The 16,577-nt window shown below is 32.6% G+C and overlaps 1 protein-coding gene across 1 annotated transcript; it reads right to left on the minus strand.

Moving 5' to 3' along the window:
- Window positions 1-2,886: 2,886 nt before the first annotated feature.
- On the minus strand, window positions 2,887-7,038 carry LOC139496344 (complement C1q-like protein 2). The gene is made up of 3 exons (XM_071284863.1): window positions 6,902-7,038; window positions 4,325-4,564; window positions 2,887-3,597 (listed from the first exon to the last, which is right to left on the minus strand). The coding sequence occupies exons 2-3, from the start codon at window positions 4,497-4,499 to the stop codon at window positions 3,194-3,196; spliced, it is 579 nt and encodes a 192-aa protein (XP_071140964.1). The 5' UTR covers window positions 4,500-4,564; window positions 6,902-7,038; the 3' UTR covers window positions 2,887-3,193.
- Window positions 7,039-16,577: the final 9,539 nt, after the last annotated feature.

The following is a 16,577-nucleotide window of genomic DNA, read 5'->3' on the forward strand; positions in this document are numbered from 1 at the left end:
CAAACAACAGCACACACGACACAACATAGAAAACTAAAGAATAAACAACACGAACCCCACCAAAAAACTAGGGGTGATCTGAGGTGCTCCGGAAGAGTAAGCAGATCCTGCTCCACATGCGGCACTCGTCGTGTTGCTTATGTGATAACAAATCCAGTAAATAGTCTAATTCGGTAGGTCACATTCATGAAAGGGAAGGGGATTGTAGTTACGACGTAAGGAACATATCCGATACCATTTTTGAAACGGTTATTCCATAACGGTCAACCAACTCGTGATGGGTCCGTAAAATTTACGAAGGGATGATTTCAACTTCATTATTTGGAACTCTTGGTTTAATAGCTTCCTTGTGAGCAGCAACCCTCTATCAAGAAAATCATGATAGGAAATGGAAAGTTCACAATTGGAAAGCTGAAATCATCTCTTTTGTCGTAAAGTTTTGTTTTCAACCGACCCTCATTGTCAATTTCTAGATGTAAGTCAAGATATGAGGCAGACTTAACTGTATCTGAAATATCCTTTATCTCTAGCTCGATTGGATAGATGCGTTCCACATAGTCACCAAATTTTGAATTATTTAGTGAAAGAACATCATCTATATAGCGAAAAGTAGAGTTAACGGATATTGCTAACTTCTTATCTTTCTTCCTAAGAAGTTCCTGCATGAAGTCAACCTCATAATAATAAAGAAACAAGTCGGCAAGTAGAGGGGCACAGTTTGTTCCCATTTGAATGCCGACAGTCTGTTGAAAAATACGTCCTCCGAAAGTAACAAATATGTTGTCAATCAAGAAATCAAGCATCTTGATAATATCAGTTTCAGAGATTTTTTTGTTCGAATCAGAGTGATCCTTTACAAAGTAGGATTTATACCTCCCCAAGACAAGATACTTGTATCTACGTTGGCCATTCTTTTTTAACGAAGCAAAGCAATACCAACTCTTTCAATTTGTCTTTTAGTTTGGGATGTGAAATACTAGTGTACAGGGTAGAAAAGTCAAATGTTTTAATACTGTTACAAGATGAAAGAGAGTTAGATTGTATGTACTCTAAAAGATCTTTTGGAATTTTTAAGTATCCACATCTGATTCACAATAACTTTGAAGCCCGTCTTTAATTGCTGATAAAATAGATGTTAATAATTTAGAAAGAGGTTTCGTGGAGCACTTGGAAGACCCAGCAATATACCGTTGTTTGTAAGGACACTTATGTTGTTTAGGTATCCAATACAGTGATGGAAGATCCAGTTCTTCATCTTTGGTTGAAATTCCAAAGGAACACATAACAGACCTATGATTATCAAGGATTTCCTCTTTGGTATATGTCGTGAGGGTGTATGTTGAGTTTCCAAGTGAATTGTCAATACCTATTTCGTTTATCAAGCAGTTAATGTAATGAGTTTTACATATAAAAACGATGTTGTTTGGGGCTTTATCTGTGGGGACAACATATTTGTCATGGAGGTATGATAGGTGTTTTGCAACATTTGGGTCTTTAAAGATTGACGTAGTATGGGCATTGATAGACCCATTCAGTTTCTTAATTCTGATTTGTATCAACGACCTCACTGCCTTAATCCATTCGGAAAGAGTGTCTACGTCTTCCTTCTCGCGCTTAGACAATTGCCTGGTATAACCCTCAACTGAATCCATCAAAATTTTAAAGTTATATTTCCAATTGATGGATTTAGGTTCACGATATTTCGGACCTTTCGATAACACATTTCGTAGAGAAGTGTTATTAACAATGTTGAGGTCACCGGTAATAACGTGGCCAGCATGATTATATATGAATTGGGAACTAGCACAAGTGCAATCAGGAGGTTTAGACTTGAAGTCGTCAATATCGAGATCCTGCAAAACGTGTTTGTAATTGAAAATTTTAGTTGCAATAGGTTTGGTATAGGTATAAGAAATGATTGGTACAGACTGGTCTTTGAATTAAGGAGGTATTTTCGATTGAACTAATTTATGATGAAGGATATTGCCAAAGTTGACGCCATCGATACCTTTGTTGGCAAAGGAAAGCGACTTGGACGGAGAGTTGTTTCATTGGCAATCATACCACATCTTCCTATATCTATATATCCAAATATGTGATGTTCACTGCGAACAAATATATAAAATAAATGAAACAGTGGTTAGTTGCCTCTAGATTTCTTTTCAAAGCAATGTCATTTTATCAAACAAAAGTTCGATATATGCTGTTTAACAACTGTGTGTGTGTGTGTGCTAAAGATTCAATTCTAATATGACGTGCTTCTTTTGCTAAATGTGAATAAACCCATGTTTTAAATCAAATAAAACGTGTTTTCACATGAATAAACACTTCTAAACTTTTAAATGATGCACATGTTGTTCCTTATTCATTTATTATGACTGTAAGGTGCTGCAATTCCAAGTTGACGTATTTGACCTAGACACGAAAACTGTTCAATTGAGTTGACTTTTCAGAACTCCTCCCTCTGTATGCTTGTCGCTATAAAATAACTTAAATTTATTTTACACGTGTTCGTCGCTGTGTTACTGTATTTTCTATCGTGATTTAGAAATATTTCATTTGATGCGTGAAGATATGCATGCGTAATACAGATTCAAAATACAACGCATATGTCAGTCTCCACATATACCGACGCCTATGTTCGGAACAATGCACACATTCTTTGAATTTGGAACAAAAAATTATGATTTACTCTCAAATTGAATTGCGGAGAAATAATTAATCACATATATAAATATTGTTTCTTTTGTGATTTTTGTGTGTGGTGTTTTTTTTTGTGTTTTTTTTTTTTTTTTTAGGGGGAAGGGGGGTACCTAATGTTCTTCGAGAATGAGAATAGCTTATCCCGACGGACTTTAGCACAATTAAAAACAAACGCAAAGCAAGTAATTTTGAAATAATATATTTATTTGTGAACTAATATGTAAGCAAAGCAAAATCTATGCAGGTGTGTTCAGTTTATTTTAAGACGTTGTTAGTTTGTAACTTCTTGTTTCATTAAAAATGGCAGTTTGACATCTCTGTCATCTGGTACGTGGTGATTTGATATGTCTGTTATCGGATGTGCCTGTTTAATATTTCTTTTACGAGTTTGCCATATCAGTTTATCAGGAAACTTATATCTGGCTCCTGGAGACATAAGCAATATAATTTGCATTTCAAAATCCCAATATATAATGTACAGTCAGACGGTTCAGATCTCAGGTTCAGATATCATGAATCCAGAGAATGTAGAATGGGAACGACCATACGCCGCTTCCGCTCGATTATCTTTCTGGACATAAACCGTATCTCCTACATTCAATTGCAAGACGGCGGTAAACGTGTAACTATCCCCTTGTGTTTCGCTTGCATAGGGAATCATTATTGATGTTCCACTTTTCATCAACATCATACGTAGTGAATTAGGGGGAGCAGACACTACTGTACCTCCAAAAAAGTAGGTACCTTGTTTTGGGGCTTTGAATTTTCCTGTTCCAGGACTATAACCATTGCCTATGTTTGTGACAACATGGTTAAATTTTATTATATCATTGCTCCTCAAAGCAACAGTATCCGCTGTCCATACTGCAAGGAAGGCCGGACGAGGTTCTGAAACTAAAACATAAAAAATATTGACATTTGACATATTTTCCGCTCCCTATAGATGTCGGTTTGCATTAAAGTAGGCGTGAAAAATAACGTGTTGTATCTATACATGGGTGGTTACAACAAAGGTTGTATAGATAACTATGTATTATGCGTACAAATTAAATGTTATGTGTATTCCGACCTTGTCTTCTTGAGTATCAATATATTTTTATTTTGTAATTGCTGAGATTTGTTCTATAGTCTGTAAGAAATTCGTATATTTCTGACAAATATAAATGGTAACCCATATTTTTAAAATAAATTTGGAAAGTTTTGCTTTGAGCTCTGTTTCAGAAGAAATTTGGAGAAAATACAGAAGTTATTATCAGTCTACTTATTTGACCCCTTGAACTCGGTAATAGGACATAAGTATTTCAAATATCATGCAGAACAAATGTTTTAGTTGTCTAAATATGTGCATGCTTTTCAATTAGAATTTAAAGAAAACGTACAAAAAAATCTTTATTCTTGCGATATTTTTATCCGTCTTCAGGTAGAAATGTATTAGAATGTTTTAACACTTCATAAAGTGACGTTTTTGTTACTACATATACATCATAGAAATATGGCAAACCCAATAATAATATTTTTCGCAGCTTATTGTCCAGTTAAATTAATATTGTTGGATCAAAATATGTCTCTTATCATACCAAACTCTTTCAATGTAAATACATGTATGTTGATGTAAACTTACAACTTTGAAGCTTCGATTTGACTGTTGCTAATTCAGACTTAATAGTCTGATAACTCATTTTCAAACTGTTAAACTCCGGAAATAGGTCAAGTACTGATTGATCCGTCTGCAGAGCGACTCGTCCAACAAGGTTTAAAGCGATAATTGCAGCAAAAATGTGAACTAACAGAGCCATGGCCACTGGTTTCGGCGGGAAGTGACACCGGTGTTGCAGTGATATTATGACAATAAAGTTAAAAGCTGAAATAAAAGTTTTAAGAACTAATTATCGGTAACCTGTCGACATATGAGTTGCGTCGGATAGAAGATGCAAATGAATATCCATATAATTACATTAGATGTATGTTTCATTATGATACTTTATTCTGATTGGCTAACTGCACATCACGTGTTATTCCGTAAGCAATTGCATTGCTCAATAAAACTTTTCATTCATGATAACACGTGGTCCTACAATAAAGTGCACAGGTGAATTAAATAAAACAATGATAAAATTCGTATTTTCATGATCATTGTTAAAAAAAATGTAATTATAATTATTGAATGCTTCTTTTTGTAACTTCATAGGGTTGTAAAAGCGTTGACCATGCGCACATTTTTAGTATGAAGTGCTTCCGCGCTTCATACAAAATGTACTTCGGTTAACGCTTTTACACCCCAATGAAGTTACAAAAAGAAGCATTCAATTCTTAAATATATGTTTGGGAAAATCTTAATGCAAAGTATACATGTAACTGTTTATAAAATGAGTTGATGTAAGAAATTCTATAAAACAAACCAAATTCATCTTTTATGACGTCAACAATTCATCAAAGTCCTATACACGCACATGTTTTCTATCCGACGCATGCTCATAGTATACAGTGAATACAAAGCACGTCAACTTTATGTAAAATAAACATATATGACACCTTGCTTTATATATTACTGTTGATTGCTGAAAATTTTATATCAGAATCAGAATCAGAATAATTTAATATAGTATCACATACCAATATAAAACACAATAATTACATAATTACATAATATGCAATTGAATATTAAATATTACAATTAAAATATTGGTACCCAGAAAAATTACTGCCTTATGAGACTTATTGAAAATATAACACATATTCTAAAACAATTAAAACTAATGTACTAAAATATTACTACACACAATACCTTCTTCGATAAAACATATGATATAAAGTGTTTGCTTAAAATGGTTGAATTGCATCATTTGACATTAAAAAATAATTTGTCCTGTAAATAAAGGCAACAGTAGTATACCGCTGTTCAAAACTCGTAAATCTATGGACAAACAATAAAATCGGGGTAACAATCTAAACTGTGGGAAACGCATTAAATATAAGAGGAGAACAACGACACAACATTAAAATGTAACATACACAGAAAAGGACTAAGCATTAGACAAAATCCGATGACTCATGAGAATAACAAATATAACATCAAAACCAAATACATGAATGTGGGATAGAAAAGTACCGTGACACGTCTTATAGTAATGTGAATTCACACTCAAATATAAGAGAAAACAAACGACACAACGGAAACACAACGTTAAAATGTTACACACACAGAAACGAACTATGATATAACAATGGCCTTTCTCCTGACTTGGTACAGGACATTTTTAAAGATAAAAATGCTGGGTTGAACCTGGTTTTGTGGCATGCCAAACCTCGCACTTTAATGGCAATGTTAAATATAACATTTAAATGACAACATAATATTACAGGACTACAATACAAATAAATAGGAGAACGTATTAGAAAAAGAAACACATGATTATTAGATAACAAAAGGCATCAGGTTTAAAATTAAATTCGCCAAAAACGCGCCTCGTCCACACAAGACCCACCAGTGACGTCCAGATATAAAAGATCGAAAGTGAAAAAAAAGTACAAAGTTGTACAGCACTGAAGATCAAAAGTTGAAAAAGGTTGTGTCAAATAGGGCTATGTTTTTATGCTTGGGATAAGAACATCCTTATTATTTAGAACAATTTATGCTGCAAACAGTTTTTATCAAATGAATATAAAAGATATACATAATGTAACTGAAGTATTAACTAATTACAGAATACAAAACCCGAATACATATTGCAAAGACCAACACAGAAAAATAGACATACCCGACTTAGTCCAGGCCTCAACGTAAAAATTCAATCAAGATCGTTAAAAGTATCACAAACATCACCAGATTTCTTCATTAAATCATATCTTAAATCTATATAAAAATTGCATCCTAACAAAAAATATTTTTCATCTGTACAATATATAGAAGTACGCTCATTTAAAGGAATATATTTTGCTTGGTGTATTTAGCCGTTTCAACAGACAGTGGTGAACAGCCACTTTAAAAATTTGACAACAACTTGTCTATGCTGTCTGTTACGAACTAATTTTACATAAGAACTAAATTCTAAAACATGTTTATACTCTCTTTAAATACGTAATTTATTACCATTAATATATCATTATATCTGCTGAATCAAATTTTTAATCAAACTAGTTTCGTATATTTTTGGTTATGTTTATCTCTTTTTTAATACACATACTACATTTACTATACCTTGTCTTTATAGTGCATTAGAACCGGGACCGCTATGGCAAATACAATGGTGAGGCGGCGAATGTAGCTTTTTATAGTTTATGTCACACAGGAAAAAGGTTGGTCCTGAATGCAGATATTGTTTGCCCTGTTAAATGTAAATTACCAATCAGGGTGTTTTTATCAAGTAGAAACGATTGTCGTTGACGAGTCTCCCTTCAGTGCAATCATAAGACTTCACTTTAAGTCTTTCTCAGTCAAGTACTTGTTGACAATGATGCAGAACTTGAAATGTAATTGAGGACAAGTATCTACGGAAATCTTGCTACGGAAGCAGATGTGCATTCCATTGCATCACATTTTAATTACTTTTGTCATTCAGAATCCTTCACATAAGTTGTTTATTATGTTAATTTGAGACATCTAGTGAAAATAAAACCCAAAATAACCAAAAATACCGAACTCCAATGAAAATTCAAAACGAGAAGTAAATGGTAACATAAAAAATCTCAAACACATTACACGGTTCAAGAAAACATCTGTCAGATTCCTGACTTAATCTGTAGAGGAGCATTTCTTTATATAGAAAATGGTGTTTTATAGCTAGTTAAACCGCTCACTTGTACGACAGTAATATACAATTCCATTTATATAATGCATTAAGTAACTGACAATTATATTCACAAAATATCGTAAGCGTTCATCCAAATACATATAGCACGCTAAACATATATTTGTTTAAATCTACATGAAACGATGTTTGGAATTGGTTATCAAAGGTATCAGGATTAGAATTTGATACGCTAGACGATTATAATCCTGGTACATTTGATTACTATTTTAGACTCATCAGTGATGGCTTAGATCAAAATAGTTATTAAGCCAAACAAGTACAAAGTTGAGCAGTGAGGAACCAAAATTCCCCAAAAATATGGTTTGAAATTATTTCATATCTTGTCGTTTAGTAAATGTTATTCAATACTCATTGAAAATCCTAATATCACTGTATCATGTGTGAAATACAATAATTTTCGTATTAATTAACATAAAATCAAATCGTAATTTTTTTGGGAGCCCGCGACAGGAATATATGAGTTTGGAAAAATGCAAAACATATAATACAAATACGTTTATATTGTTCAGGGCAAATCTATTTTCTCTTTTTATCGAATGATCTAATTTCAAAACGAAAGACTTTGATTTAATAGCAGATGCATTATCAACACTCGAGCTTTCAGGTCTTGGACGATATATTTAATGTAAAAACTAGCATGTATTGTACGTAGCAAAATGACACTACGAGAAGGTTTCGATAGGTGATTATACAGAATAGAATAATTAGTCAAAAAGCAGAAAATATGGGATATATAATAGAGACAAGAAGACAATAAAATGAAAAAATGAAAAATAATTGGGAGCTGAATTATTAAATAGAGAATAATGAGCAAAATAAATACAAAATAGAGAAAATAAGCTGAAACAAATAAAGAATGAAGAAAGGAATGATCCCCTTCTTGACCCTCACACAAAATGGGAAACACATTAGAAAACTCCCTTCTGATTAAGGTTTACATGTAATAACTGTATAATATGATATATATTATATCATTAATCGGAAGTACTCCCTGGTATATATTTAGATTGGTATCGATTAGAGGGATCTAATCTCAGTCGTACTCGGCATTTTGGTTAACATTGGTACTTTGCGTATTATATCTTTCTGTTTACTTTTTTGCTTTCGATCGGGACTGTGTGTCAGCTATGTCTTTATGAGACCCTTTTAAAAGGCAGAATTAGACCGATTAGAGTGAAAAATAAAAATTCAGGAAAGAGATTACAATATCCTATCCCCCCTACTAAAAATTAAATGGTAGATCCCTTATGCAACCATGACCTTATAGTTTTGAGGTTTGAAAACGATTCTTCTGTGAAACTGGATAAAAGCAAACAAGCAAGCTAATGAACACATATCGCTGTATTCAATTTCATTTTTTACAGAGTTTGTCTTTAGTGACGTGTGGAAACAGTAGAGTGCCTCCCCGTGCTTCAGGTTTATGTTCTTATAATATACTAGATTATGGAGTGTGTGTCCGAGCGAGAACTTCTCTATGTTCATTACTCAAGTTAGTAATATTTATCAAAAAGCATTATTTCAATATTCAGCACTATTTAATCAGTCGCTACCCTGATACACCATTTCTTTTATTTCGTAGTGTAATTTCCCTTTCATGAATGTGACCTACCTAATTAGACTATTTACCGGATTTGTTATCACATAAGCAACACGACGGGTGCCGCATGTGGAGCAGGATCTGCTTACCCTTCCGGAGCACCTGAGATCACCCCTAGTTTTTTGGTGGGGTTCGTGTTGTTTATTCTTTAGTTTTCTATGTTGTGTCGTGTGTGCTGTTGTTTGTTTGTCTTTTTCATTTTTAGCCATGGTGTTGTCAGTTTGTTTTAGATTTATGTGTTTGGCTGTCCCTTTGGTATCTTTCGTCCCTCTTTTATGACGGGTAGCGTTTGACGTCTTTAGCCGAACAGTTTTATCATTTTTGCATCATTGAATTTATTGTGTGTTGGTTCATATTCTGGACGCAGTCTTTGATCCTTTTTAATAAAATCCACATAACAAAAAACATATATGAAGCGTAGAAATAGAAAAAATATTGAATATTAAACTCGTTCAAAGGGTATCTACACGTCTCTATCTTCAAAATCGCTTATCCAAAATTACTACCATCGCTAACATTTTTAACAAGAAAAATCTTGGTTACCCTTCTATCTATCTTAAACGTTGTAACATACACGAGCGAATCGTACGCGTTGAGATATATAAACATCATAAGGTGGTGACTAGGGAACGTCAAAATCATCTCTTATCATAATTGTTTTGTATCAAACTTCCCGTTAATGATATAGATATCAAGATCGAGGAAAGGGCAGTGGTCATTGCTAGTATTAGCTTTATGTAAAGTAAGTTCAACAAGATAAATTTCTTTAGTATACACACTGAAGTCGTCATTATTGAGAGCCAATATATAATTCAAATATCTAAAAGTATTGTTAAATTTTTGTATTAGATGTTGTTTCGATGGGTCTTTGCTGATTTTAGTCATACATTGTAACTCATGGCAATACAAAAACAGGTTCGCCTAACCTTAAGTTTAATTGAGGTCTGGAGCTAGCATGTCAGTTACTGCTTGTAGTCCGTTGTTATTTATGTATTAATGTATTATTGTCATTTTGTTTATTTCCTTTTTTGCGCCTGTCCCAAGTCAGAAGCTTCTGACCTATGTTAGTCTTGTATGATTTTTAATTTTAGTTTCTAGTGTATAATTCGGAGTTTAGTATGACGTTCATTATCACTCAACAAGTAAACATATTTGTTTCGGGGCTAGCCTAAGGACACCTCCCGGTGCGGGAGTTTCTCGCTGCATTGAAGATCCATTGGTTGACTTCGGCTGTTGTCTGCTCTATGGTCGGGTTGGTTTCTCTTTGACACAATCCCCATTTCCGTTCTCAATTTTGCATAACTAGCCAACTTCAGGTGACATAGGCAACACCAAGATCTCCGCCTATTCTAATGCGTTTCAAACAAGTTCTTAGTGTCGGCCCTGGAAGAGCGATTGATAACCTATAGTGTCTTGGATGTAGATGGTTGTCTCCACATCTTGATATTTTTCATAAGACTACACTTTCCTGCTTTATTCCACATTATTTTTAAGAAATATCTGGGACAATTATACTAATATTATACTAATACTAATAATATAATAGTCCCAGAATATATATTCAAATAAGAAAATTCTGTTTTAATTAACCATATATGAAATACAAGTACAACCGGGAAAAACAGGATACTTGACACTTGATAGTCAACATTTAATTACATGTTCAGCCCATCCGGCGGAATGGTGTTCACTTCTTTTGCTAGCTTTTGACTTCTAGCCATATGTTAGGAATCCTCTAGTTTTATCTATGCATGTAATAAATATTTTTGCCCGCTAAGCACCTTCTTTTCTTTCATAATTTTATCCAATATAGTTTAAAAGGCCATTTATGAGAAATGTATAGAACTCTTGTTATTATTTTATAGTTTTGCCAAGAAAGAGGGATCCCAATGATTAAAGGATGAAAATTGTAGAGAGAATCATTTCCCGCCCGACTGATCCAGTTTAAGGTATTTCGTGTGGGAGCATTCTCAGCCTGGATGATACAGTTGTACTTATTTATTTGTGGCAGCATTCTAAAGCACACTAATTCAGTTTGATGACTTTCTTTTGGGAACATTCTCAGTTCCACTGAACCAGTTTAAGGACTTTCTTGTAGGAGCACTCTTAGTCCCAATGATCCTGTTGAAGGTATTTCTTGTGGGAGTATTACCAGCCCCAATGAGCCAGTTACGGGTATTTCTTGTTGATTAATCATTCTCGGCCCTACAGATCCAGTTAAAGGACTTTCTTGTGGAAGCATTCTAAGTCCCAATAATCTTGTTGAGTGTATTTTTTATGGAATAATTATCAGCCCTAATGAGACAGTTAACGGTATTTCATTAATTCCTCTCCCCTCTAGATCCAGTTAAAGGTAGTTCATGTAGAAGCATTCTCAGTCCCACTGGTCCAGTTTAAGGTATATTTGTGTGGCGGCATTCTCAGACCCACTAATCCAGTTTAAGGTATATTTGTTTGGCGGCATTCTCAGACCCACTAATCCAGTTTAAGGTATATTTGTGTGGCGGCATTCTCAGACCAACTAATCCAGTTTAAGGTATTTTTTGTGGAAGCATTCTAAGCCCAACTGATCGAGTTTGAGATATTTCTTGTGGAAGCATTCTCAGTCCCACAGATATAGTTTAAGGACTTTCTTGTGGAAGCATTGTCAGTCCCACTGATATAGTTTAAGGACTTTCTTGTGGTAGCATTGTCAGTCCCACTGATATAGTTTCTTGTGGAAGCATTGTCAGCCCAAGGTATTTCTTGTGGAAGCATTGTCAGCCCAAGGTATTTCTTGTGGAAGCATTGTCAGCCCAAGGTATTTCTTGTGGAAGCATTTTAATCCCCACTGATCCAGCTTAAGGTATTTTTGTGTGGAAGCATTCTCAGTCCCACTGATCCAGGTTAAGAGGCCCCGCTTGTGAATATACAGCAAACTAAAAAATATTTTCATTTACAAAGTCCTGTACCGTGATTATAGTTGTTTAAAATTTCTGTGTTAGGCTCTTGTTGAGAGTTGTCTGATTGGCAACCAATCAACATTTTCTTATTTCGATAATAACTTGAGGACAGTGAAAGTGATGGACAAATGTGCCACCCAAAAATCAAACTTGATATATGTTTGAAGGTAATAAGCATTATGTAAAGGTTTCATTAAATTTGGTAAAGGCAAACTAAAGTTAGAAGGCAAAAACAGCAAATAAAGCAGCTTTTTTAGTTTGTAATAAGCATTCTGTATAAGTCTCATAACATTTGACATAGGCAAATGGAAAAATAATTTCAGGATGTGCAGACTGACATGCAGTCTTACAGACGGGCAAGGGTCAAACTAAGTTCCCCCCTCTGCTGGGACAGGGGCATAAAAATGCACAAATAATATGATTGGTTTAAAATTTCAATGTGAGCAATCAGATCTAATTTGATTGGTTTAATATTTGAATGTCACCAATATGATCTAATGTGATGGGTTTAATATTCTAATGTGACCAATAAGTTCTAATATGCTTGGTTTAATATTTCAATGTGACCAATAAGTCCTAATATGATTGGTTTATTGTGTCAATGTGACCAATAAGTTCTAATATGATTGGTTTACTATTTCAATGTGACCAATAAGTCCTAATATGATTGGTTTATTATTTCAATGTGACCAATAAGTTCTAATATGATTGGTTTAATATTTCAATGTGACCAATAAGTTCCAATATGATTGGTTTACTTTTTCAATGTGACCAATAAGTTCTAATATGATTCGTTTAAGATTTCAATGTGACCAATAAGTTCCAATATGATTGGTTTACTTTTTCAATGTGACCAATAAGTTCTAATATGATTCGTTTAAGATTTCAATGTGACCAATAAGTTCTAATATGATTGGTTTAATATTTCAATGTGACCAATAAGTTCCAATATGATTGGTTTACTTTTTCAATGTGACCAATAAGTTCTAATATGATTCATTTAAGATTTCAATGTGACCAATAAGTTCTAATATGATTGGTTTACTTTTTCAATGTGACCAATAAGTTGTAATATGATTCGTTTAAGATTTCAATGTGACCAATTAGTTCTAATATGCTTGGTCTAATATTTCAATGTGACCAATTAGTTCTAATATGCTTGGTTTAATATTTCATTGTGAAAAATAAGGTATGCTTCATTTAAAATTGCAATGTGACCTATAAGATCTAATATGATTGGTGTATATCAAAGTAAACAAGAAGATCTAATACCATTGGTTTATTTCAATGCATAGTTTAACATATAAATAAATTATAGCACACATTAATTGGACTACATTATTAAGCAATTACACAGTCAGAATAAAACTTCTGTCATAATTCTTCTAGATAGTTCAATGTACTAACAATTGACCTTATTCAATGTTGGGTTTTTATTAACTCCAAATTTTAAATTCCTGTTTTTAGCCTTTTTTTTAATTTTAATCATGTATGGAAAATAGCTAATATCCTCTTCTCATTTATGCCGTATAAACGAAAGAACAGACGGCATTGGTATAACGCACAGACCAGAAAACATATCGCCAATAAATGGGGCATAAAAAACACTATATTCTTACTCTTAAAAAAAATAGCATGTTAAAACTTGAACTTATTTTAAAAAAAATAATATTTTATTAATAATTATAATGAAAACTAATCTGTCTGAAAAAATATCTGCCTCATTTATCATTATAAAGAAGTGGGTTTTTTTCACAAAATATAAGATGAATGTTGCCAAAAGATACATTTCATAAATAATCATTTAAAAACTTTACCCAAACATTCACATAGCTTAAAATTTATCAATCAATATCAAACATTGATAATAAATAAAATAAACAATATATATTGCACATAATTATACATGATGTGATTTGTCATAAAAAGTGTGTACATAAAAAAAACATTAGACCTAGTTTATTAATAACACATGTTACACATGTATAATAAGATAAATTTATTGATTTTAATTTCTGAAGAACAAAATTCTTTTCAAAAAGGGGGAGGGGGTTAAAACCTGGATTTCAGCATTTTTAAAGTGAGTTTTCTCCCTTGGATCAGTTTTCATTCCTAACCAGTGTGAAACAGACATTACGGTTGTAAGAATATACTAGTTTAATGAGTAACCCCACCTTCTTGTTTGATTGAACTTTGAAATTAACATGTCCATATGTGTCATACTAAAAGCATTAGAATTTAAATGAAGAAATCTAAATATTGGGAATTTTAAACAATATTTTGCAAGTAAATTTCACAAATTTTTACAATTTTGCTTTGTCCATCTTTGACAGATTATTTTGAAGGAAAATAAATAAATCTTAAACAAACATTGATCAGATAACAAACTATTAATTTTTGGGACTTTGGAAGGAAAACTGGCAATTGATGTCACTTAAAATGTAAATTGAACACAATTTGCCACATGTGAGGTATGTTCTAAAAATTTGACAAGCTATTTATCACTAAAGATGAATAATTAAGACATTTGTCCACCACAACTGGACATGCTAGTGATCATTATATATTGTACACCCAGGTCCTGATTATTCTATGAAATTTCCAATAAAACCAAAACAAAGTGCAACCAATCACTATAATGGTGGCATCATATATGTCATCACTATAATGGTGGCATCATATATGTCATCACTATAATGGTGGCATCATATATGTCATCACTATAATGGTGGCATCATATATGTCATCACTATAATGGTGGCATCATATATGTCATAGACACAAAATAATACAAAGATATAACAACTAACACCGGTACTAGATATCTATATAGAACAATACAACACTGAAGACGCCATAATTGAGGTTGGAGTGAACAGGAAGAAACTTAATTTTGTGGATAATTTATTTCATGATATATGCTAAGCATGTTAAGCCAAAGACCAAATCATCAGTACGTTTGTGTCCATCATTTTCATAAATCGATTCTAAGCTTCTATGTTACATGGAGGATTTCCAATCTGTTTTAGGTAAAAGCTTAAAATACATTGATAAATCGTGAATTTTACAAATGCATAACTGATTTAAAGGGTTATCTTCCTGAACCAAGGTCTACTCCCTTAAATCAAAGAAGAATCAACTTTTACATATTCGTGACGATTTATATTCGCTTTATTTTTTACCAGCAAAAATAAGTTGGTTTACAGTAAACATGGTAAATTATCTGACATTGCAAATAGCATTTAAATATTCTGACCCAAATCACTATTAAATTTAAATAATTTTATCAAATGGTTGTAATTACAAAAGTGTTGTATTCTGTTAAAACAGTTTCTATCTTTAAAATAAATTGGCCAAAAATTCAACATTGTTACTGTACAAATGCTGTATTACATGTATATTATACATGTTATATGGAATCAACTCTGGTACTATCTTTTTCATTCCATTATACCATAAAGTGGGTTATTTTCGCACAGGTGTAAATTTTCGGTTATTTTAGGGGATAGATCAAAATTGTTTAAATAAATTCCACCAATTCAAAAGCCCACATGCAAAGGTATTGATATAAGTTTTGAATTTGCCGAAATAATAACGGCTAAAAAAGTTTGTATACCTTATTCAATGAAAATCTCAAAATTTTACACCTGCGAAAAAACCTGCTATACGATACCATGGGGCCTCTACCAATATACCATGTGTACAATCCCTTTACTTATCTTAATTATATTTCTGCCTTACTTATGATGTGTATGTAGTTTATAAATACTGTGACTGGATCCATGTAATAGATTCCATATATTTATATGTCCATGTACAATGATATAATTCAAAATTACAGAAAATAAAAAAGTATATAAAAATAAAATTTAGCAGAAAAAATGGAATATAAAAAGTACAAGAACTGTCATGACTATATAATAAAATATAATTCTGATGTTGAAATGAATGAATACATGTCAGTTTTATGCAAAAAATAAAATCAGCAAATTTGACGGTTACAAAAGTTATTCTCCAAGCTATAAATAAAAACAAATAGGTTAAAATTGAGGTCGTTACCATCATACACTACAACCAGCATGGGTTTGTCCTTCCACTCATCCATTGTGTCCACCATTTTAAGAGGATATGCCACTTCTATATTTTTGATATGTGGGGTTGGAAAGAGTTAAGACAGATAAAAATTATAAATGACAGCCAAAAATCCAAGTGGCAAGTATAAATAAAATAATTAATCTTTTATCATAATTAAAGAATTTAGCATAAAAATGACTTTGATTTGTTTTTAGAAACTATCGTATGAAATTTTATTGAATGTTTTTTAAATTGAGTGGATATAAGTTGGTTCTCCACAGTGGACAGGTACAGAAAGAAGCATCCACTTTAGCTGTAGTGTATTTGACTAGATCTTAATTAGAATATCTATACTGGCAGAGGTTTATCTTGAGGCTAATGCTTTTAAAACAGTAAATAAATATACCCTTTTGATTCTGAATTGAACTTATTTTTACAGTTTTTAATCTA

The sequence above is a fragment of the Mytilus edulis genome, chromosome 11 (assembly GCF_963676685.1).
Source record: "Mytilus edulis chromosome 11, xbMytEdul2.2, whole genome shotgun sequence".
Lineage (NCBI taxonomy): Eukaryota > Metazoa > Mollusca > Bivalvia > Mytilida > Mytilidae > Mytilus > Mytilus edulis.